At 42.4% G+C, this 23,443-nt stretch overlaps 1 protein-coding gene and 1 long non-coding RNA gene across 3 annotated transcripts in view; both read left to right on the forward strand.

Moving 5' to 3' along the window:
* The first annotated feature begins 2,703 nt into the window (after window positions 1-2,703).
* Window positions 2,704-23,443, forward strand: part of SPTLC2 (serine palmitoyltransferase long chain base subunit 2) — a 96,084-nt gene continuing 75,344 nt past the window's right edge. The window contains exon 1 of one of the 2 annotated variants that reach the window (XM_059689188.1): window positions 2,704-2,949. In XM_059689188.1, the coding sequence (XP_059545171.1) occupies window positions 2,821-2,949 (129 nt within the window). In that variant the 5' untranslated portion in view covers window positions 2,704-2,820. The remainder of the gene's footprint in view (window positions 2,950-23,443) is intronic. The other variant, XM_059689179.1, reaches the window with a different exon arrangement.
* Window positions 5,395-9,660, forward strand: LOC132230935 (uncharacterized). The gene is made up of 2 exons (XR_009451956.1): window positions 5,395-6,540; window positions 7,919-9,660. It is a non-coding gene; the product is annotated as an uncharacterized LOC132230935 (long non-coding RNA).

Below are 23,443 nucleotides of genomic sequence, written 5' to 3' on the forward strand. Positions count from 1 at the left end.
TGGTCTCCAGTTTCATTCAGCCCACTACCTAAATGTCAATTAAAACCCCTTAGCCATGTTTCCAATTAGATTCTTGCCCTGAAAGTGTCTTATTTAGAAAGTCCAGGCTCATCACTGTCATCCAGCCTTCCTCATCAGAACTCCTGTTGCCTAATCTCTCCAGCCTGCAGTCGGCCTTTTATTGTTGTTTACTATGTGAACATCTTGTCTTTCACTAGAATGTGAGGCACAAACCACATGCTGCTTCTTTTTTTAATTTTTTAAAATATATTTCATTGATTTTAGAGATGAAGGGAGAGGGAGAGAGAGCTAGAAACATCAATGATGAGAGAATCATTGATCAGCTGCCTCCTGCACACCTCCTACTGGGGATCGAGCCCACAACCCAGGCATGTGCCCTTGGCTGGAATCGAACGTGAGACCCTTTAGTCCGCAGGCCAACGCTCTATCCATTGAGCCAAACCAGCTAGGGCCACATGCTTCTTCTTCTTCTTGTTCTTTTTTTTTTTTTTTAAATATATTTTATTGATTCTTCACAGAGAGGAGGGGAGAGAGATAGAGAGCCAGAAACATCGATGAGAGAGAAACATCCATCAGCTGCCTCCCGCACATCTCCCACTGGGGATGTGCCCGCAACCCAGGTACATGCCCCTGACCGGAATCGAACCCGGGACCTTTCAGTCCGCAGGCCGACGCTCTATCCACTGAGCCAAACTGGTTTCGGCTTTCTTCTTCTTCTTTTTTTAAAAAATATATCTTTTATTGATTTTTTTACAGAGAGGAAGGGAGAGGGATAGAGAGTCAGAAACATCGATGAGAGAGAAACATCAATCAGCTGCCTCCTGCACACCTCCCATTGGGGATGTGTCCACAACTAAGGTACATGGCTAAGGTACATGCCCTTGACCAGAATCGAACCTGGGACCTTTCAGTCCCCACGCTGATGCTCTATCCACTGAGCCAAACAGGTCAGGGCCACATGCTTCTTTTTTAGCTTCATACATCTATCGCGAACTTGGGTTCTTTGGGGTCATGTTGTTTGTTAGTTCAAAGAGGATATGTGCTCTGCCCACCTGCTGTTAGATTGTTTAGCTCCTAAATCATGCAAAACTGCTAACTTGTCAAATCCCCTTTCTAAAGCTCCTGGAGGGTCTGAGAAGAATGTAGGGGCTCTCACAGGCACATTCAGCAATTAATAATAACCAACACTTATTCATGTTTACTAATTGCCAGGTCCTGAACAAAATACACTACATGTATCAACTCATTAAATCCTCAGGACAGCTATTACCCCCCTGAACAGATGAAGACGTATAGAGGCCACTCTGCTCATAAGTGGTGCAGCCAGTATTCAAACGCAGCCTGAGCTGAGTCCATACTTTTAACTCCGACACTAAATCCTTTATGGGTAACCAAAAGTCTCTTGCTATAATATACATCCACTTCCTTTCTTTCTAACCTGTATAGGAAGATAGGATTAAAGGAGTGAGAACATAATAGAGGATTTATTATACTTCTAGTCACGCAGTGATGGCGAACCTATGACACACGTGTCAGAGGTGACATGCGAACTCTTTTTTTGGTTGATTTTTCTTTGTTAAATGGCATTTAAATATAGAAAATAAATGTCAAAAATATAAGTCTTTGTTTTACTATCGTTGCAAATATCAAAAATTCTATATGTGACACGGCACCAGAGTTAAGTTAGGGTTTTTCAAAATGCTGACACGCCGAGCTCAAAAGGTTCGCCATCACTAGAATCTAGTGTGAGCCAGGTATCATGATAGGTGGACAATGCTTCATTAAAATAATTCTTGCAATGAGTCTATGAAGCAGGAAGTATTAACTCCATTTTAAAGAATGTGGCCCCTAAAGTTGTGAAGTATTCAAGGTTTAGCTTACCGTTATTGGCAGAGTTGGAAGGGAAACCAGGTTTCCTGACTTTCAAGGAAGTGCTCTTTAAAGGAAATTGAACACAAAACATTGATAGAGACTGTGTGGAAGGGAAAGAGACATTTGAATGATTACTTAAGAAACGTGTTAATGCAGTGTAACGTATATGATTGTTTAACCACTACATTGTAACCTGAAACTAATACAAATTCATGTCGAATGTAAACTGTAATTGAAAAATAAGGTTTAAAAAATATGAAAAAAAATGTTGGCAGCTGGGGGGAAAAGATATGTGTTAATGTAAACTGAATAATGGTGAGATAATGTAAAAAATGCTACTCTAAGAACATCCATAGAGGAATTGTTAATTAAATAAAGGAGCCCTGTCTTGGCCTGGAATTAAACCCGCGAATTTACCCGGAGGCAAGAGAGAGGGGGCGCCAGCTGTCCAGAAGAACCAGGGAGCCCGCTCCAGAGACGGGCTCGGCCCCCTTTTCTATCCTCACACTCCAATTGGCTAATTTTCCTAGGCCCCGCCTCCTCGTCAGGGTGGACCATTAAGCAGAAGCCAAGCCAATCGGGTGCCAGGTCCACGAGTCCCTCCCAAAGGCCACTGGACAAGGCGACCAGATTTACTCTCGCCTGTGATTGGCCAGGCGGCAGCATGGGGTCCGCCTCCTCCTCCTCCAGATTGGTCAGCGGTCCGTAATCTCCTGACCCTCCTTCCAGCCCCCGCCCGGACTTCCCGCGGGCGGCCGGGCCTCCGCGGGAGTGGGCCCCGCCCCCTTGTGACAGCCGGGAATTGGCGGCAGCGTGCAGCCATTTCCGGTTTCGGGGAGGTGGGTGGGGTGCGGAGCGGGACTTGGAGCCGCCGCCGCTTCGGCCACCGCCTACAGAGTCTGTCTTGCGCCTGGTGCTGCCTGGACCATGCGGCCGGAGCCAGGAGGCTGCTGCTGCCGTCGCCCGCCGCGGGCGAACGGCTGCGTGGCGAATGGGGAGGTGCGGAACGGGTACGTGAGGAGCAGCGCCGCTGCCGCCGCTGCCGCAGCCGGCCAGGTACGGTGGGAGCGGGCGGCCGGGCCGGAGCTGTGGGCCGGGACCCCGCGAGCTGGCACCCGCGCGGAGCCGGCGGCCGGGCGGGGCGAGGTCGCGGTGACCGTCCGCCTGGCGCGCGTCCGGCGCGGCTCAGGTGTGTGCTGGCGGCGGTTCCTGGCGCTGGCCGGGCCTGTCCCGAGCTGGAGCCTCAAGGGCGGCACGGGGGCTCCCCCGTCTCTCCTCGCTCGAGGTCCTCCTCAACTGTGCCTGGAGGTGTGGGGTGTGCTTCAAGTCCGGGTACTTTCCTCTCTACGTTTGGGCCAGAAATGCGGGCCGCCGAGCAGCGGAGGCAGGGGGTGACTCCTCGGACCCTGGAGGAACAGCTTAGGGGCTCTTGATTCTCCCGAGGCGCCTTCCTCATGCCCTCGAGATGGAGGCTTCCTCCTGGAGCCCTGAAGCCCTCCTGGGAAGACCATCCTGGGGTTCTCGGGAGGCAAAGAAAGTTAAGAGGCGATACCAGGCGGAAACGAAATTAGTCACTTCCTACCACATACCCTACCCCTTCGGCAAGCAAGACATTGGACCACCCACCTGGAAGTAAACGCGGTCCGGTGCCTCGAGAGCCTTAAGCTCACGGCCCGTGGTGAGACCTCATCCCCGATCCAGGTTGAGGTAGGTGGTCCCCTGGGCCCTTTGAACAACAAACAGTTCTGTCACCCAAGGGGGTTGTTTAACCTGGCGGTGACTTGTGATGACTCCATACGAATTAACCGAGGCTGAATCACCAAGCAAATCCGGGCAGTTCTGAAATATTTTGAAAAGTTCTCAGTTCAAGACTAATTATTAACCTTCCAATCCTCTGGATTGGCATAGTCTGCTGAAATGTGCTTTTAAAGACAAACTGATTAAAAGGATGCAAGATCCGTGTTGCTGGAAGAGAGTGCTGTGATATTTGCAACTGTCTTTCATACTTAAAAGTCTTGTTCAGATATTTAGGAAAACTTTTCCACCCCCAAAGGTAATCTGTTCCCTGTATTTGGCTTGTGACTGTGGTTTAATTTGGCTTTAACATAAATATCTGGCAGGCTCCTCCCCCAGTCAGTAGATATTCTAGATAGGCCTGTTGCTGTTTGGTGTGAAACAGAAAATAAAACATTTCTCCAGGTCATGCTGAGAGAAGAAGACTATAAGAGTTGGGGAGAGGAAATACATACAAGAGACTTGACCTCCCTAGAATTTATAAGGCATAAGGCAGTATAGTACTAAATTCAAAAGATTTGTTGTCATTTTTTAAAATAATTGTGTGAGAGAGGAAATGATAAGAGTGGGCTCATTATAAGCAGTGGGAGGAATTGTTTTCCTAGTCATGGCTAATAAGACAAAATTGTGGTATAGAATATAACAGGGAAACCTCACAGGAGGAGTCAGAAAATACATTGCAGGTGAATGAGTGGATTATTTATTATTTATTTATTTATCGATTAGTTTGTTGTCCCACCTCTATGCATTCATTGGTTGATTCTTGTACGTGCCCTAACTGGGGCTTGAACCCACAACCTTGGGTGTATTGGAACGATGCTCTAACCAACTGAGCCACCCAGCCATGGCCCAGTGGTTTATTTAAAAGGGAAAAGGAAATCAAGAGAAAGGTATTCAGATTTTCGAGGTGTTTTGTGTTTAAGTGCTCTTTTCACTTAACATAGGAGCTATGTTCTGATTTAGTAGTAAATTAAATTTCTGCCTCCCATAATTCCTAACATCTGAGCATTAGTAAGCATAATGTTTCTTCAGAATTCACGACCAATATGATGATGAAATAGCAAGTTGTTAAAATGAAACTTAAAAACCTGCCTGACTTTTCCTAATACATTTTAGGGGAAAATTCCTCTCAAAGCACTATGGTGGTATTTGGAAGAATGCGCTAATGGAATACGCTAAACAATGTTTAGGGCTGCTTCTAGGAAGTCTTTCAGAAGTCTTTTTAAACAAAGAATTTAAGTATATTGCTTTGTACACGGACATGAGACTATTGTGTGAGTTTTTTTATTTCCTTTTAAGCAAAAGAGAGATTTTTGGTAACTTCATGAGAACAAGAATATCTTAAAAACACATTTTAGCCCGGTCAGCATGGCTCAGGGGTTGAGCATCAACCTGTGAACCAGGAGGTCACGGTTTGATCCCGGTCCGGGCACGTGACCAGGTTGTGGACTCAATCCCCCAGTGGGGGACTTGCAGGAGGCAGCCGATCAGTGATTCCCATCATTGATGTTTCTCTCTTTCTCTCCCTCTCCCTCCCTCTCTGAAATCAATAAAAAATATATTAAAAAATATATATATTAGTTAATCCCCACCTGAGGATATTTTTCCATTGATATAGAGAGAGTGGAAGGGAAGGAGGGGGGGGGAGAGAGAGAGAGAGAGAGAGAGAGAGAGAGAGAGAGAGAGAGAGAGAGAGAAAGAGAGCGAGAGATAGAGAGAGAGAGAGAGATTTATGTGAGAGAGGCACATCAATTGGTTGCCTCCCACAGGTGCCCCAACTAGGGCCTGGGACTAAGCCTGCAACGGAAGTACGTGCCCTTGACTGGAATCAAACCTGGCACCCTTCAGTACACAGGCTGACACTCTATCCACTGAGCCAAACCAGGTAGGGCCTTAAAAATATTTAAGTTAGTTTTGTTTTTCTTAAAGTGATATGCTACTGCTCTAACTCCAATCAGCAGTTTCTGGGGGATATGTGTGCCATAAAAATACACATAAGGTGTTAAATGCTGGGGATGTCTGTAATACTTTCAGCAATAAAGATAAATTTTTAAAAAAAGATGTTAAGTGCACAGGTGTGCATCATCCTCTTACTGTAAATTTATAGTATAACATGTTTTTAAACCCAAGGTATAAGTTCATTTCCTCACATATTCCTACATTTGTCTTTTATGAGCAGAGAGAAGTTAGAAACTTCTAAGATTTCTTTACATTCTCCAGAGTCTATGTTTCTGTGTTTGAAGGGATGAATGTGTAACTGGAACCCAAGGTGGGCTGCCTGCTGCCACAAAAACCAAACTCATTAGACAGATGCTGGTGAAAAAGAGGTTTTAATTGAAGTGCCGATTGCCTGAGGAGATGGGGGACTCTTGTTGCAAAGCCCATATCAAGGTCTAAGTGCAGGCAGAGTTTTTATAAGGAGGGAGAGGCAACGCAGAACAAAGAAATCAAGGGAAGGGAGTTGAAAAATTCTCGGTGTGCAGTCCAGCACAGTCCATTCTAATAAGACCTTCAAAACTGCTCAAGTGATAGTCTAGTGTGGATCATCCTGGTACTTTGTCATCCTGGTTCTGCGTTTGAAGGTCAGCAAATCTCCTGGAACTGGGATGACTGAAGGTCGGAGTTGGTAACTTCTGAAGTTAGTTCCTAGGATTCTTATACAAATGTACTGTTTATTTACAAGCTACATATTAGTCAGAATCATCATTTACAGGAACAATATCAGAAAAATAGTGGGGTGGGTTACAAATGTGCAGATGCTCAACTTTCAATGGGATCACCAGTTGACGTCACCCAGGGTTTTTTTTTGGTGATAGCTGTGAGATAATAGGAAATACAGGGTGTGACAAAAATGTACATACACTTTGAATTATAAAGGCAGTGTTATTAAAATGCATTTCATTAACATGTGTATACATTTTCTTGGGACACCATATATATCCTCCTATATAATAAAAGCCCAGCGACCAAATGGTGGAATGACCAGAACGACCAGTCGACCAGTCGCTGTGACGTGCACACCAGGGGGCAGATGCTTAACGCAGGAGCTGTCCCCTGGTGGTCAGTGTGCTACTACAGTGGGAGCACCGCTCAGCTGACTGGGATGAGTAGCTGCTCCTGCTGTGAACCCTGGGCCGATAGGCAGGGACCCGGGCTGCGATCATCGTCTCCTCACCCCAGGCTCCTCCTTGCTCCCTGCCACCTCTTCTGGATGCCCATAGGCCGTGCAGTGCTGCTGCCAGGCTTGCAGAGCTGACCCTGGAGGCTGGGAGGCGGGTTCATGGCCACTGCAGGACTGAGGCCTACTCCACTGCTTCTCGGTGCTATTGTCCCTGGGCCCGGCCCTGACCAGGTCTCTTGGAGAGGCAAGTGCTCCGGCTCCACGGAAGATGCCAGACCAGGGAGCAGCTGCTCAGAGGGTGGGTCTACAGCCGCTCAGCTGACTGGGATGAGCCGCTCGCTCTCCCACAGCGGGCCCATCCCAGCAGGCTATGCTCCCCCACCAGTGCACGAATCCCATGCATCAGGTCTCTAGTGTATATACATATAGATAGATAGATAGATAGATAGATAGATAGATAGATAGATAGATAGATATAGATATATCTGTCTATCTATATATCTATCTATCTATATCTCCGCTGTTTCTGGCACAGAATTCCTAAAACTTGTGTGATTTCCTAAGTGAGAAGTGTATTAAGAGCATGTTTTGTTCTAATATTTGATCTTTGACCCTGATTCCTAACCACAGAGTACCTAAATCTCTTGGAGTGTTCTGGGTGACCATGGTGTCCTTTGTTCTGTGAGGTGACTCTGTGTGGGCTCCTGGATAGGGGCTGGTCACCAGAAGGACCAAGCCATGATTAGAAGCTTGGAATGCTCAGCCCTACCTTCCATTTTCCAGAGAGGAAAGAGGGGCTGGAAATGGAGTTAATGATTGATCATGCCTACGTACTGAAGCCTCCTCCATAAAAGTTCCCAAAAGTACGGGGTTCAGAGAGCTTCCGGGTTGCTGAACACACGGAGGTGCTGGGAAAGGGGCGTACTCCTTCCCACACACCTTGCCTTCTCTTCAAACTAGATGTTCACCTGTATTTTTAATATCTTTTTATAATAAACTAGTAAACAGTAATTAAACAATTTTCCTGAGTTCTGTGAACTGCTCTAGCAAATTAATCAAACTGGAGGAGGGGATGGTGTGTACCTCCAATTTATAGTTGATCTTAAGAAGCACAGAGGACGATCTAGATTTGCCATTGGCATCTGAAGTTGGGGGATGGGAGAGAGTCTTATGGGACTGAGCCCTTAACCAGTGGGATGTGATGATATCTCCAGGTGAATAGCATTAGAATTGAGTTAATTGTAAGACACTGAACTGTTGTCGAAGTGTTGCTTGCTGGTGTGGAAGCGCACACGCTTATTGCTCCCATTCTGGTGTCAGAAGTGGTGTGATTGTGGTAACACATTAGTGGGAATAAATGAGAAACATCACAGGAGTGCTGGGTGTTAGGTTTTTTTCTTTACAGTAGCCATCCTCATGAGTGTAGACATTACTGTTTTGTTTTTTTAAATGTTTTTATTAGAGAGAGAGGAAGGGAGAGGGACAGAAGAGAGAAACATCGATGTAAGAAACATTGACCCGCTGCCTCCTGCATGCCCCTCATCAGGGACTGAGCCCGAAACCGGTGACCTTTGGTGCACAGGATGACACTCAACTAACTGAGCCACATGGCCCAGGACAATATTACTGTATCACTGTTTTTTAATGATAACAGTAGACAGAGTTTTCACAAGGAAGGGTAGCAATAAAGCAGTAATTTTTCCTCCCTACCATTCAGAGATGAGAGGAGGGTCAGCCTTTATTGGAGGTAAAGAGTTCAATTAGCATTAGGGAAATTTTGAAAGAGAATTGGAAGCTTTGGCAAAATTAGAGCTGGAAGGACCCTTAGGGGGTTATGTAGTTCAGTCCCTTTATCTCTTTGTAGGACTTTATTAAAACTAATCTTAATAGATGATTCCATCCTATTTTTAAAGACCTCTGGAGGATTTGCAGGACATTTTCTCATCAGCATGTTCAGTATTCAGTGATCTTAATTTCCAAGAGTTGGGTGTGTTTTTTTAAAGCTCCTTGTTAATGGCACTTTTTTTTTTAGATCTTTAATTTCTTTATAGAACCTTGTGAGATGTTCCTTAATTAGTTAATAAGTATAGAAGGGAAAAAATTTTCTGCTTTTGAGACAGTTTTGAACCTAACTTTATTTTCTTTAGTAGTAATTTTAATGAAATATTAGAAGGATGATAGCCTTTTAGCCACCAAAATAAATAAGATTCAAAAGGAGGAATTGGGGTACAAGTTATGTTCTTATTTAAATAATAAGCCAGGAGAAATAGGAAGAACAAAATGCTGGTCCTGCTACTTATATGGTTCTTAGAAGGCTACAAATGAATAACTAATGAAGGGTGGCTTACTAAATAGCTACTAGCTTTTGTTTCCACTTAATAGAAACCGTAACTCTGAAAATAAGTTATGAGACAAGAACAGGAGGAGTAGCTAGAATGTCCAGTATACCTGTTCAGGTTTCCCAGGGCCTGATGAGACACTGGAAGACCTAAGGCTTTGCAAAAATGTTGTAACTGTTTACTACTTGTGGGACTGAATTATTGTTTCAAATGTTTTTGTTCTGACAGGAAGAGCATTTCTATCTGGATCTGAAAGATTCCAGAGTCATTTGAAGTACTCAGGAATTCTCTAATAAAAATTCTTGAGAGCCCTGACCGGTTTTGCTCAGTGGGTAGAGCAACGGCCTGGGGACTGAAGGGTCCCAGGTTCGATTCCGGTCAAGGGCATGTACCTTGGTTGTGGACATATCCCCAGTGGGGGGTGTGCAGGAGGCAACTGATCGATGTTTCTCTCTCATCGATGTTTCTGGCTCTCTATCCCTCTCCCTTCCTCTCTGTAGAAAATCAATAAAATATATTTTAAAGAAAATTCTTGATAAATGAGACCAGTAGTACGTTAGAACTTGAATATTCAGGGAAGACAGACTTGCCTGCTTTTTAAGGTTGGCCTAGGTGCCCTAGGAACTTCCTAGTGTTCTGAGCAAGATAGTTAATTGGTTGAGATTCAATTAGATTCATTTTTTGAAAGAAAGAAGCAGTGTTCATTGGCAGAATAGGCAATTGAAAGGGATGGGTAGAGGCTGTGTTTGCATTCTGAGTGGGTGTGCCTTCTTTGATTAAATACATGGTTTGTGGCCTCAAAAGTCAGTTGGCTTCTGAATAGCTTCTAAGAAGGCTTTAATAATGTAGTTTGTATTTTGTGACTGATTAAGCAAATAAGCCTTTTGCTCTTGACTCATTTAATTTCAGAAAATTTAGCTTATTTTTGTTGTTTTTAAGATTACCTTCAAGACCCATTATGAATGTTAAAGTGGGTATTTTTTTCTTGTATTTTAAAATAATTTTTGCTTCTGACTAGAAATAATGCACGTGTACCATAGAGCCCTAAATATTGGGATACCCCTGTGTTGGGGGTTCATTTTTAAATACGGTTTGTTGTAAATCAGTATGCTTTCTGAAATAAGCATGCAGTTCAGTAGAAAATGGGCAAAAGATAGGAATTGGCAATTCGCAGGCAAAAAAATTGAAAAATAAATATATGAATATGTTCATTCTCACTAGTTCTTGAGTTACTGTAAGTTAAAACAGTGAGATAATGTTTTCATCTTTTCCAATTTGAAAGCTATTAAAATATGACAGTATTAAATGTTGACAGCATTTTAGCAATTGGAACGTGTATGTGGGTGCTCTTACTATAAAATGGTACAATTGCTTTGGAGAACAGTTTCTAGAAAAGTTGAGATATGCATATTTATAATGATTGTTCTACTAAGTCTCTATGTAGATATATATGATAGCAGAGGTTTTCAAATCTTTTTATTTCAACCCACACCAAGAAATAACATTTTTATATCACAACCCAGTGCACCCATAATGTATGTATATTTTATGTGCTTTACATATTTTATGTCCACATACATATATAACTGAAAGAAAGGTTTCACAAATCAGTGTTTACCCATGCAACACTGATCATCTGATCATCTTTATTCTGTACTACTCAATGAAAGTTTTGAACTGAAAGTTTAAAATACGCTGATCACAAATCAGTAAATTGACATCATGAACTACTGATTGGCTGTAACCCACAGTTTGAACACTGCTAGGGCTGCCATAACAAAGTACCACAGAATAGGTGTCTTAAACAACAAAAATGTGCTTTCTCATAGTTGTGGGGACTGTCTGAGAGAAGGTTTGGTCAAGGTTGGTTTCTTCTAATACCTCTCTCTTTGACTTGTAGTTGAGCCTCTTCTCCCTGGATCCTTACATGGTCTTCCTCTGTTCCCAAATTGCTTCTTATAAGGACACTAGTCATTGGATTAGGACCTACCCTAATGACCTAATTTTAATGTGATTGTCTCTTTAAAAACCTTATCTCCAAATATAGTCACATTTTGATGTATTGGGGTTAGAACTTAAGCATATGGGGGGTCAGTCAGTTCAGCCCATATATTAATGTTTTCCCAACAGATTCTGCTCATGGCCACAGCAGACATATTTCAGAATGTTTACTGTAAAAATATTTTAAAAATCAACAAGCCCAACTGGTGTGGCTCAGTGATTGAGCATTGACCTATGAACCAGGAGGTCAGGGCACATGCCGGGTTGTGGGCTCGATCTCCAGTGTGGGGCGTGCAGGAGGCAGCCTATCAATGATTCTCATCATTGATGTTTCTCTCCCTCTCCCTTCCTCTCTGAAATCAATAAAAATATTTTTTAAATACATTTTTTAATTGATTTCAGAGAGGAAGGGAGAGGGAGATAGAAACATCAATGATGAGAGAGAATCATCACCCCACACTGGATATCAAGCCCGCACCCAAGCATGTGCCCTTGACCAGAATCGAGTCTGGGACCCTTCAGTCCTCAGGCTGACACGCTATCCACTGAGCCAAACTGGCTAGGGCAATAAAAAAATTTTTTTTAAGTTGTTTTATTAAAAAAATTTTTTTTAAAAATCAGCAAAGACACTGTATGGCGTAGTCATACAATGTAATACTAGATAGCAGTGAAAAGTTGAATCGTGTCTATATTATGAACTTGGGTAAATCTTAGGTACATATTGTTAAAAGTTGCAGAGAGATACATATAGAATAATGTGATTTTAAGGATTAAAAACATGCAGGACAATTATTCATGGCTATGTATTTATATAGTAAAGGTATTTTTAAAATTCATGGGAATGATAAACACCAAATTAAGGGTAGCATTTATACTTATAGCGAAGTGAAATAACACTTCCCCAGGGCAAATTTCTTAAAAGGACAAATTTCATGTGGCTCTCCCATACCTCCCTGACTTCATATCCTTCCAGGTCACTCCGCTCCAGCCAAGCTGGCCTTTCTGCTCTTCCCTGAACACATCAAGCATGCTTGCCTCAGGCTTTTGTCCTTTTTATTTTGGCCTGAAAAATATTTTTTCCTTAGTTCGTTTCTCCAATCCATATAGGTCCCTTACATCCTTCAGACAGCTTATTCCTGTCTAAAATGCCCTTTTTTTTTTTCTTTTTTTTAAATATATTTTATTGATTTTTTACAGAGAGGAAGGGAGAGAGATAGAGAGTCAGAAACATCGATGAGAGAGAAACATCGATCAGCTGCCTCCTGCACGTCCCCTACTGGGATGTGCCCGCAACCCAGGTACATGCCCTTGACCGGAATCGAACCTGGGACCTTTCAGTCCGCAGGCCGACGCTCTATCCACTAAGCCAAACCGGTTTCGGCTAAAATGCTCTTTTATTACTGTATTATTCTAGTTATAGCATTTATAATTGCCTGATATTAAATTATGTATCTTTTTGCTTATTTATTGTCTGCCTCTCTCACCAGAATGTATGCATTTTAGTGCTCAGATAATGCCTAGCTTATAATAGGGGCTCAATGAGTATTAATGGAGTAAATGAATGAGTAAAAGAATGAATGGTAACTTCGATGTTTTATTTAATGGAAAAATAAGATCTAAAGCATATAAGCTAGTTATTAAATTTTGATAAATCTAGGTGTTGAGTATGTTTTTATCTATTTTAAAAAATTAATTTTAGTATGGTATTTCATATGTGCTTGCTTATTGATGAAAACCAGTTTCCCAAAATAATATTATAAACATACTAGAGGCCCGATGCATGAAATTTGTGCAAGGGGCTTGGCCCTTGCAGCCACAGAGGCTGTCTTGGCTCTCTCAGCCCCGGCTTCGTCTGGAAGGTCATTCGGCTATCTGGTCTAATTAGCGTATTATGCTTTTATTATTATACTAGTAGATAGGAGAAATAGGTTGTGCCAGTAAAGAAACTCATAGCATAACTTTTAGTGTTCTAGGTTTACAGGTGGTTAAAAATAATAGGGGCTTACTGAAAATTCTTACTAGGAAGGGTGACCGCTCATGAGGAGGAGTGGGAAGTGGTCAGTGACATTCCTAATAGTCTGGAAATGGCACGGACACACTCCAGTATATATAATCACCTTTCCGTTAGCTCTTCTAAGGAGCAGCATGGCCAGTAGTCACTTCTGCAGCACCCCTTCCAATAGTCTTACAAGGGGTGTAAGCTGTGAGATGCTGGTTGGTGCTTCAAAGGAAAGGAAACCTGTTAGCTTTGACGTTCTGCCTTGCCAACCTTTCTCACCTTGACTTGGAATGCCAAGAAACTGGGCTGAGAAACCTGGCCTGGGTTCACTGATGAGACTGTAATAGAACTACCTGAGGAGACTCCTGCTGTATGTGCTAAAGGTAATTAATATCTTTACCTCCTACATAAGCATGGCTTGTGTATAGGCAAAGGAAGCAGTACATCTAAATTAGTTCTGGTTTCCTAAAAACAGACTTTTTTTTTAACAGAGGAAACTCATATACCATCATTTATCTCCATTCTAGGATAGCTAGTAATATGAATAGCAAAAACTGCTAATTAAGCATGAAGGGTGAGTTTAAAATGAAATTCTAATATTAAGCCACTGATGATTTTAAAACAATCAGATTAAGTTGTAATATCTCTGATATAATCAAGGGGAATTTTGATTAATAGAAAATCTCAGGAATGAGATTAAGAAATGCCAATAAATGGAAAAGGTAAAGACTTGGATTCTAGTCCCAACTTTGAATTTAACTTTTTTGTGACTAGACAAATTGCTTAATCTCCTTTCCTTGATATTGCCATTTCATGTGGAGAGGAAAAGTGAGCCAGCTTGAGAATCACTTATAAAAAAAGGCTTCTCAAGTTGTGTACATTTTTCATTTAAATATAAATCCCTTTAGTAAGTATTCTTTAAAATAGTTTTTATTATTCTCTTATCTCAAAAGTCATGTAGCATATTTGAAAGTAGCTAAAAAAATGGATCTTGAAAGTTCTCATCATAAGAAAAAAATACGTAACTATGTATGCATGATGTTATATCTGGACTTTTGTGGTAATCATTTTGCAATACAGTATGCGAATATATCAAATCATGAGTTATATACCTGAAACTAATATGTTGTTATATGTCAGTTATACCTCAATAAAAAATACCCCACAAAAATGTTGATTTTTGCATCGTTTTGTTCTCTTAAAAAAACTGCAGACTTCTTGAAGACAAGGATTATCTTTTACTTGTATCAACTACAGAGCACAGTTCTTGACATATATAGAGAAATGAAATATTTTTGAATGAGTGAAAAAGAAAGATAATTATGATGATTTTGAGCTCCTTGATAGAATGAGACTCTGGGTTCCTAGGAGAGACTTTGATGTATGAAAATTATTTTTGCAGCTTGGGAAATGTTAAAAAATTAAATGGGAGGAATCTCTACTTCTTGGCATGTGAAATTAAAGGGAGGAAGGGAAGATCAAGTTGAGAGAGATTTCCCAAGGCTAGCAGTGCTGAAATAGTGAGAGGTGAATGTGTAGACTACTGTACACTGTGCCTTCTCTCTTTTTCAGTCATATTCATATTCCCTCCCTGCCTACTCGGAAAGCAGAAGCTTTTGATTGCTGGACAGTATGAATAAAAGACCTGCAGAGACTAAAGTCAGTGTTTTGTTTTGTTTTTTCAGCTTTTGCCCTCTGAGGTAGATACAGTAAGGGGCTAAGCCAGCCGTGGGCAAACTACAGCCCGCGGGCTGGATCCGGCCTGTTTGAAATGAATAATAAAAAAAAAAGATCGTAACTTTTTATGTAATGATGTTTACTTTGAATTTATATTAGTTCACACAAACACTCCATCCATGCTTTTGTTCTGGCCCTCTGGTCCAGTTTAAGAACCCATTGTGGCCCTCGAGTCAAAAAGTTTGCCCACCCTTGGTAAGCACTGCTATCTAACCAGAGGTAGAACAGGGTGCGGCTGGGCTGAAGTTTTGGGTAGATTAATCTACTCTATTGAGCACAGTGCGTCAAGGGTGGGATCCATTGTGTGTTTGTTGGGAGCCCTCCCTGTAGTATGTATGACTTTATCGCCTAAGCATTGTGAGATTGTGATGAGTTTCAGGTCACCTTTCTAGTGCAGCCCTCTAGCTTCTCTAGAACTGTGTAAATGTCCAGTGCAGAAAATTGGCCATGTGTTTGGTGTTAATCTAGAATTCAGTCATACCAACTTGTACAGCTACCATAAGCTCCGCTGGTTTTTATTCCTCTTGGTAGAGTGTTTCTGCCTATGGCAAGCCCAATTATGATCAGTTTATGCTCAAACCCTGCAAATACCACTAGGAAAGAAAATGGCTGGCAATTTCAGCTTACCAAGAAAAGGCTCTTTCGTCTTTGGAATTTTAGTTCATCATGTGCTCTTTACTTTGCATTGAAGACAACTCTACAGTGTTATTAAAATTGTTTCTTTTTCTGCCTTGCTGGTGTTGCTCAGTGGTTGACTGTCAACCCATGAACTAAGAGGTCACGAGTTTGATTCCTGGGCAGGACACAGGCCCTGATTCTGGCTCAATCCCTCGTAGGGAGTGTGTAGGAGGCAGCTGATCAATGTTTCTCTCTCATCGATGTTTCCATCTCTCTATCCCTTTCCCTTCCTCTCTCTCAAACCAATAAAAACCTATTTAAAAAAATGTTTCTTGTTTTGAGTAATCTGTAGTTTTATCTAGTTCTGTGTAAGTGATGGCTTGCCTCTAACTTTTAACTCCAACCTGGAAGCGAATGTCTCAATATCGGTTTTTGATTTTTTCGGTTTTGTTTATATAAGTGGCATAAAAATAAAGTTATCAAAACAAACTGATATTTACAGAGAACAAACTGATGGTTGCCAGATGAAAGGGGTATTGGGATGAGCGAAAAAGATGAAAGGGATTAAGTATAAATTGCCAGTTGTAGAGAAAAGTAGGGCATAGGGAATATAGTCAACTAGTGACCCGGTGCACGAGATTTGTGCACATTAAAAGGGAATTAACTAGAGGAAATATTTTAATATTGCTGTTTGCCCTTTCTCTATAATAGAAGTGTCAGAGATGAAACAAAATTAGTAAGATGTATGTGAAAATCTTCCTCCTGTCAGAGTCTGGGCCGCGCCACGAGAACGGGAGTCAAGTCCCCGTCCACCCATGTGCGCCTTGAAATCACACCAGACCCAGACCCGGCCGGCCCCACCTCCATTGGGCTAGATCCAGACCTGGCTGGGCCCACCCCTGTCAAGCCCCGCTGAGTGGGGGGCACGGCCTCAGGTTGCCTGGCTCGGTGCCGGGACGGGGGCATGGCCTGAGGTCCCCTGGGCCGGGGGTTGCACTTTGAGGTCCCCTGGTCTAGGCCAGGGGGCGCAGCCTCAGGTCCCACGTCAAGCCCCGCCAGGCGGGGGGTGCAGCCTCAGGTCCCCTGGCCCGGGGTGAGGTGCGTGGCCTGAGGTCCCCTGGCCAGGGGAGGGGGCACTCCTTGAGGTCCCCTGTCAAGCCCTGCCATTCAGGAGGCGGAGCCTGAGGTCCCCCAGCCTGGTGCCAGGGTGGGGGGGTGCAGCCTGAGGTCCCCTGTCAAGCCCCACCAGTCGGGGGATGTGGCCTCAGGTCCCTGCTGGTTGCTCGTTAAAGGCTCGTTATGGGAAGTCAGCCTCTGCTATGGGCGCAGCCATATTGTGTTACGGAATCCCTGCCTCTGCTGTGGGTGCAGCCATCTTGACCATTATGGCATGATGGTCAATTTGCATATTTCCTCTTTATTAAATAGGCTAATACTGTGATATATATATTGATATATATATATATATATATGATTTCAGAAGGTTACTAGATTTATCAGGTGATCACTTCATAAGGTATATAAATATCTAATTGCAATATTATATACCTGAACCTAATATAATATTGTATATCAATTGTAATTGAAAAATAAATCAAGGTACATGCCCTTGACCGGAATCGAACCTAGGACCCTTCAGTCTGCAGGCTGACGCTCTATCCACTGAGCCAAACCCGTTAGGACAAAACATCTTCCTTTTGGAAGAAAATTAAGTTCATCAAGATATAAGTTATTATTATTATTATTATTTGTAAAGTCTGGATGTAGATAAGTAGTCCTAGGTAGGTAGGTTATGAGGTATGTTCTGTTATTCTGCAGTATTTTAGCATTTTGTCTTCATTAGCATCTGATTCTTCAGCCACATCTATATTCCAGGCCATAGGCAGAGGAAAGGAAAAGAGGAGGGAAAGCAATTTCTTTCTTAGAGGATGTAATCCAGCACTGGTATCCATCACCGTGTTCACTTCCTGTTGGCCAGAACTTCATACCATGGCTACTTCTAGCTACAAGAGAGACTGGGAATTAAGCTTGTAGTTGGGTGGCCATGTACCCAGCTGAAACAGATTTGGTTACTGAAGGGAAGATAGGGAGAATCTATACAGGGGGCAGTTAATGGTCTCTGCCACAGTATGGGATGAGAAGTTCTAACTAGAGTTATTTTTTCAAATAGTCAGTTTTCCTAAAGTCTTGTATTAAATAATTGAATACTTCCCTTTTTGTTTGTGATTGTTCTTGCCATGAAAGAGTTAGTCTTGTTTAATGATTATGAGCATTTTCTCTGTAGTTGGACACTCTCTAAATTAATGTTATGAGCATGTTCTCTGTAGTTAGACACTTTAAATTTTGATTTGTGGTCTGCTGTTGCCCTTTTTTAAATACTAGCTCTTTTTTTGGGGGGGGGGGGTTGTCTTCATGTGTATTAATGATAATCCGAGAAGTAATTGGTTATAGCAGGCAGTTAGATTCTGATGTCCATTTATATATATAAAAAGCCAGTGTAACGTCGGAATGACCAAACGACCGGTCGCTCCTGACCACTAGGATGTAGACACTCCATGTAGTCGCTGTGAGGTGCATTGACCACCTCTCAGTCCCTTCCCCCAGCCCGCAGGCTCCCATTGCTGGATGGCCAATGGGAACCACGGGAACAGGGCTGGTGGCAGCAGAGAGGGACTGGGGACTGGACTCGCGGGGCAGCCACAATGTCGCGGAGGGTTGCAGGGCAGCGGCAGCGTCGCAGAGCGTTTCAGGGCAATGGACATGGCCCTGATCACAGGCCTAGGGACCCTACGCACACACGATTTTGTGCTGGGCCTCTAGTTATATATAATGAAGTACCTACTAATAATTTTGAACCAGGCATCCCTTATCCTAGAGAAGATAGTAAACAGTGTCCCAAATATACAACATTGACCAGGTTGGGAACCCAAATATACAACATTGACCAGGTTGGGAACCATTTGGAAAAAAAATGACTGAGCCCTAAAAGTTTCAGGCAATGTTAACATATAAATACACAGTGTCGTAGCTGGTTTAGCTCAGTGGATAGAGCATTGGCCTGCAGACCAAAGGGTCCCGGGTTCAATTCTGGCCAAGGGCACGTACCTCATTAGGCTCCTCCCCAAGCCCGGGCCCTTGTCGGGGCTCGTGCAGGAGGCAATCAATTGATGTGTTTCTCTCAATTGATATTTCTCTCTGTCTTTCCCTCTCTCCCTCTCTCTATAAAAATCAATGGGAAAATATCCTTAGGTGAGGATAACAAAACAAAACAAAAACAAAAACACCCAGTAAGGGTAGAAAAGAAGTTCTAAGAGATTTTAATATAGAATCAGTATCAGATTTCTTTCAGTTGATAACAGCAGAAACTACTCTAGCTAAACAAAAAGGTGATTTATTTCAAGGATGATAGATATGCAAAAAACCAAACAAACCAAAAAACAGAATGGGGAGGAATTGATGAACAACTAAGTCTCAGGAAGTCACAAGGGCAAGAAATGGCACAGCGATTGGGACCTTAGTGGCAGGAGTTTATGGACCTTTTCCTCCGGGATGTTGGTGCAGTGTCTTCAGACTCTTTCCCCGTTGAAATTTCCAATCCCATGAGAGGGTGTGTTGGGTTTATTTTGGCTTACCCTTTGTCAGTCAGTTATGACCTAGGAAATACAGTCATATTGCACAGATGTGACCACCAGGGGGACCACCCCTGTGTATCAGGGCATATTTCCAAAGAAGGAAAATTGATGTCAACCGGGTTGTCTCTCCAACTGGTGTTTTTTACAAACCTCTGTGGAGTGTGTGGAGGGCTGAGGGGAGGGCATGATGCTATAGGCCCAGAACACATTAGAGGCAGAAGAGAGCGCTAATGGATGCAGAATTTGCAGCAGAGCTGCACTGGTACTCACTTCCTAAATATTATATTGTTTGTTATACCATGAGGCTTACCTAGGGGTAGGAAAGTGCTACAGAGGAGATCTGGGTGGCAAGTGAAAGTGGTCGCACCCATGCACAGTGCACAGGATGCCACTGAACTTAAATGTCCCCCAGTGCACATATACTTTGAGGCCTCCATTTTGGGGTCAATGGGAAAATAGTAAGTCAAAATATGAATTTGTTTACAGATAGCTTTGGAAGAACTTTTTCTTTTTAATATTTTTATTGATTTCAGAGAAGCATGGAGAAGGAGAAAGCATAGAAACATCAGTGATGAGAGAGAATCACTGATCGGCTGCCTCCTGCACACCCCCTATTGGGGATTGAGCCCGCAACCCTGTCATGTGCCCTGACCAGGAATTGAACCGTGACCTCCTGGTTCATAGGTTGATGCTCAACCACTGAGCATACCAGCTGGGCAATTTTGGAGCACTTTTCAGTGCATTCTATATGAGATACTTATTGACAAAATTAGGGAATTTATCCTGTTTGCAAGAAAAAAAAGTGTGTCCCTACTTTTCAAAATTTGCCTGCTCAAAAACGAAGACTCTTCTGAAAATATATGTTCAGAACATGGAATAGCTTGTGTGACAAGCACAAAGCTCCAAACTATTTTCGCTAGTATGTATGGTATGCAGTAGGGAGAGATTAAAACATTGCAGTAAAATTCCAAGAAAAGACCATTTCAGCAAAACTTCTAAGGAATAGCAGGCTATACCACTGGGAATGAATAGGGTTTATTTACTGGAAAATGCATAGTAACAGCCCTTTGATTGTTGAAGAATAATGGATATTTCATATTGAACATTTAACTTTTTTTATATAATGTTCCAAATTGTCCACCAGGTGGGCAGTGTCTGTGGTGATGGGGCAAGCTCAGTCATCCTACTGCCACATTCAGCAGGAATGTTTATTTGCTTTAAACAAAGATGCTTATGTGGTTTTTGTATTCATATCAGAAATTTACGCTGTTTCCCAATAATTACTTCCTCATTGTTGTATAATTACATAGTTACTCTGTGTACTTTCATGGGATTCTTTATATATATATATAATAAAAATAATATATATATATATATATATATATATATATATATATAATTTTTTTTTTCACTGATTTCAGAGAGGAAGGGAGAAAGAGGCTAGAAACATCAATGATGAGAGAGAATCATTGATAGGCTGCCTCCTGCACGCACCCTGCCCCCCACCTCCCCCACCTCCATGGGGATTGAGCCTGCAACTTGGTCGTGTGCTCCTGACCAGAATCAAACCCAGGACCTTTCAGTCCTCAGGCCAATGCTCCATCCACTGAGCCAAACCAGCTAGGGCCTTTCATGGGATTCTTGAAACCTCTGCTCAGGATCATTCAGGCCAAGTCAGTTTACAGTGTAATCAAAACATCTCTTTTTCTTTTCTGAAACTAAGAGACAGAATGCAACACATGATCCAGGACTTACTTTTTTCCTATTAGCTTCTTATTTTAAAAATTTCATTTATTGATTTTTGAGAGGAGGAGAGAGGGAAGGAGGGGGAGAGACAGAGAGAGAGAATGAGAGAGACTAAAACTTGTTCCACCCATCCATTCACTGGTTGACTCCTGTATGTGGCCCGACCTGGTGTATGGGGATGACACTGCAATCCACTGAGCTACCCAGCCAGAGTAATCCAGGACTTTCTTTTGTTGTAAAGGACATCATTTAGGACAATTGACAAAATTTGAATTAAGAATGTGGACTAGTTATTAATATTCTATCAATTTTCTTTTTTTTCTGTAAATTCCATTTATTTGGCAAATCTATCAATTTTCTGATGTTGATAATTGTTCTGTAGTTATGTAAGAGAATGTGTTGAAGACATACACACTGAAGTATTAAAAGGTACTGGTATATGCCCTAACCGGTTTGGCTCAGTGGATAGAGCATCGGCCTGTGGACTGAAGGGTCCCAGGTTCGATTCTGGTCAAGGGCATGTACCTGTTGCAGGCACATCCCCAATAGGGGGTGTGCAGGAGGCAGCTGATCGATGTTTCTCTTTCTCTCATCGATGTTTCTAACTCTCTATCCCTCTCCCTCTCTGTAAAAAAATCAATAAAATTTATATTTTTTTAAAAAGGTACTAGTATATTTACACAAGGGAATACCGTGTGGCTGTAAAAAAGAAGGATCTCTTACCCTTTGAGATAGCATGGAGGGATCTGGAGAGTATTATGCTAAGTGAAATAAGCCAGTCAGAGAAAGACATAATCTCACTTATATGTGGAATTTAATGAACAAAATAAACTGACAAACAAAATATATCCTGAAACATTGAAGCATGCAACAGACTGACATATTTCAGAGGGGGCGGGTGGGAAGAGTTTAACCAAAGAACTTATATGCATATATGCATAACCCATGGAGATAGACAATAATATGGCGAATGCCTGGGGAGTGGGGCGGGAGTGGGATGGAGGGGGTCAAGGGGGGGGGAAAAGGGGCACATCTATAATACTTTGAACAATAAAGATAAATTTTAAAAAATAAATAAGCCATTGCTGGTGTTGTTCAGTGGTTAGAGTGTTGGCCTGCACACCAGAAGGTCTTGGGTTCAATTCCCTGGTCAGGGCAACTGCAGGAGACAGCCAGTCAATGTGTCTCTCTTGCGTCAGTGTTTCCCTGTCTGTCTCTCTCTCCCTCCCTCCCTTCCACTCTCGCTGAAAAAAACAATGTAAAAGATATCCTCAGGTAAGGATTAACCGAAAATAAAAAATAAATAAAATAAATAAATGGTAAAGGTACATACCCTGGCTGGTGTTGTTCAATGGTTAGAGTGTCCGCCTGCTCACCGGAGGGTCTTGGGTTCACTTCCCTGTCAAGGGCATCTGCCTGGCTTGCAGGTTTGATCCTCTCCCCATGTTGGGCTGGGGTGGGTGCGGGAGGCAACCAATCCATGTGCCTCTTCCACATTGATGTTTCTCTCTTCTCTCTCCCCCTCCCCCGGCCCTTCCATTCTCTTTCGAAAAAACAATGGAAAAAATTTCCTCACTCCCTGGGTGAGGATTAAAAATAATAATAATAAAATAGTAAAAGGTAAAGGTACATTATAACTGCAACTGACTCGCAAATGGTTCGTGAAGAAAATTCTCCATCATTCTCTTTACACATGTGCTCATGCACAAACATGGTTATTTTTTCCTAAACCAATTGGGAGTACGTTGTATGCATTTGTTTGTTTTTTATCAAATCTTTATTGTTCAGATTATTACATTTGTTCCTCTTTTTTTTCCCCCATAACTCCCCTCCTCCCAGTTCCCACCCCACCCTCCGCCCTCACTCCCCACCCACTATCCTCATCCATAGGTGCACGATTTTTGTCCAGTCTCTTCCCGCATCTCCCACACCCCTTTCCCCCCCAAGAATAGTCAGTCCATTCCCTTTCTATGTCCCTGATTCTATTATAATCACCAGTTCATTCTGTTCATCAGATTATTTATTCACTTGATTCTTAGATTCACTTGTTGATAGATGCATATTTGTTGTTCATAATTTGTATCTTTACCTTTTTCTTCTTCTTCCTCTTCTTTTTTTTTTTAAATATATTTTATTGATTTTTTACAGAGAGGAAGGGAGAGAGACAGAGAGCCAGAAACATCGATGAGAGAGAAACATCGATCAGGTGCCTCCTGCACATCTCCCACTGGGGATATGCCCGCAACCCAGGTACATGCCCCCGACCGGAATCGAACCCGGGACCCCTCAGTCCGCAGGCCGACGCTCTATCCACTGAGCCAAACCGGCCTTGGCTCTCCCTCTTCTTAAAGGATACCTTTCAGCATTTCATATAATACTGGTTTGGTGGTGATGAACTCCTTTAGCTTTTCCTTATCTGTGAAGCTCTTTATCTGACCTTCAATTCTGAATGATAGCTTTGCTGGATAAAGTAATCTTGGTTGTAGGTTCTTGGTATTCATCACTTTGAATATTTCTTGCCACTCCCTTCTGGCCTGCAAAGTTTCTGTTGAGAAATCAGCTG

Source organism: Myotis daubentonii, chromosome 1 (genome assembly GCF_963259705.1).
Source record: "Myotis daubentonii chromosome 1, mMyoDau2.1, whole genome shotgun sequence".
Classification (NCBI taxonomy): domain Eukaryota; kingdom Metazoa; phylum Chordata; class Mammalia; order Chiroptera; family Vespertilionidae; genus Myotis; species Myotis daubentonii.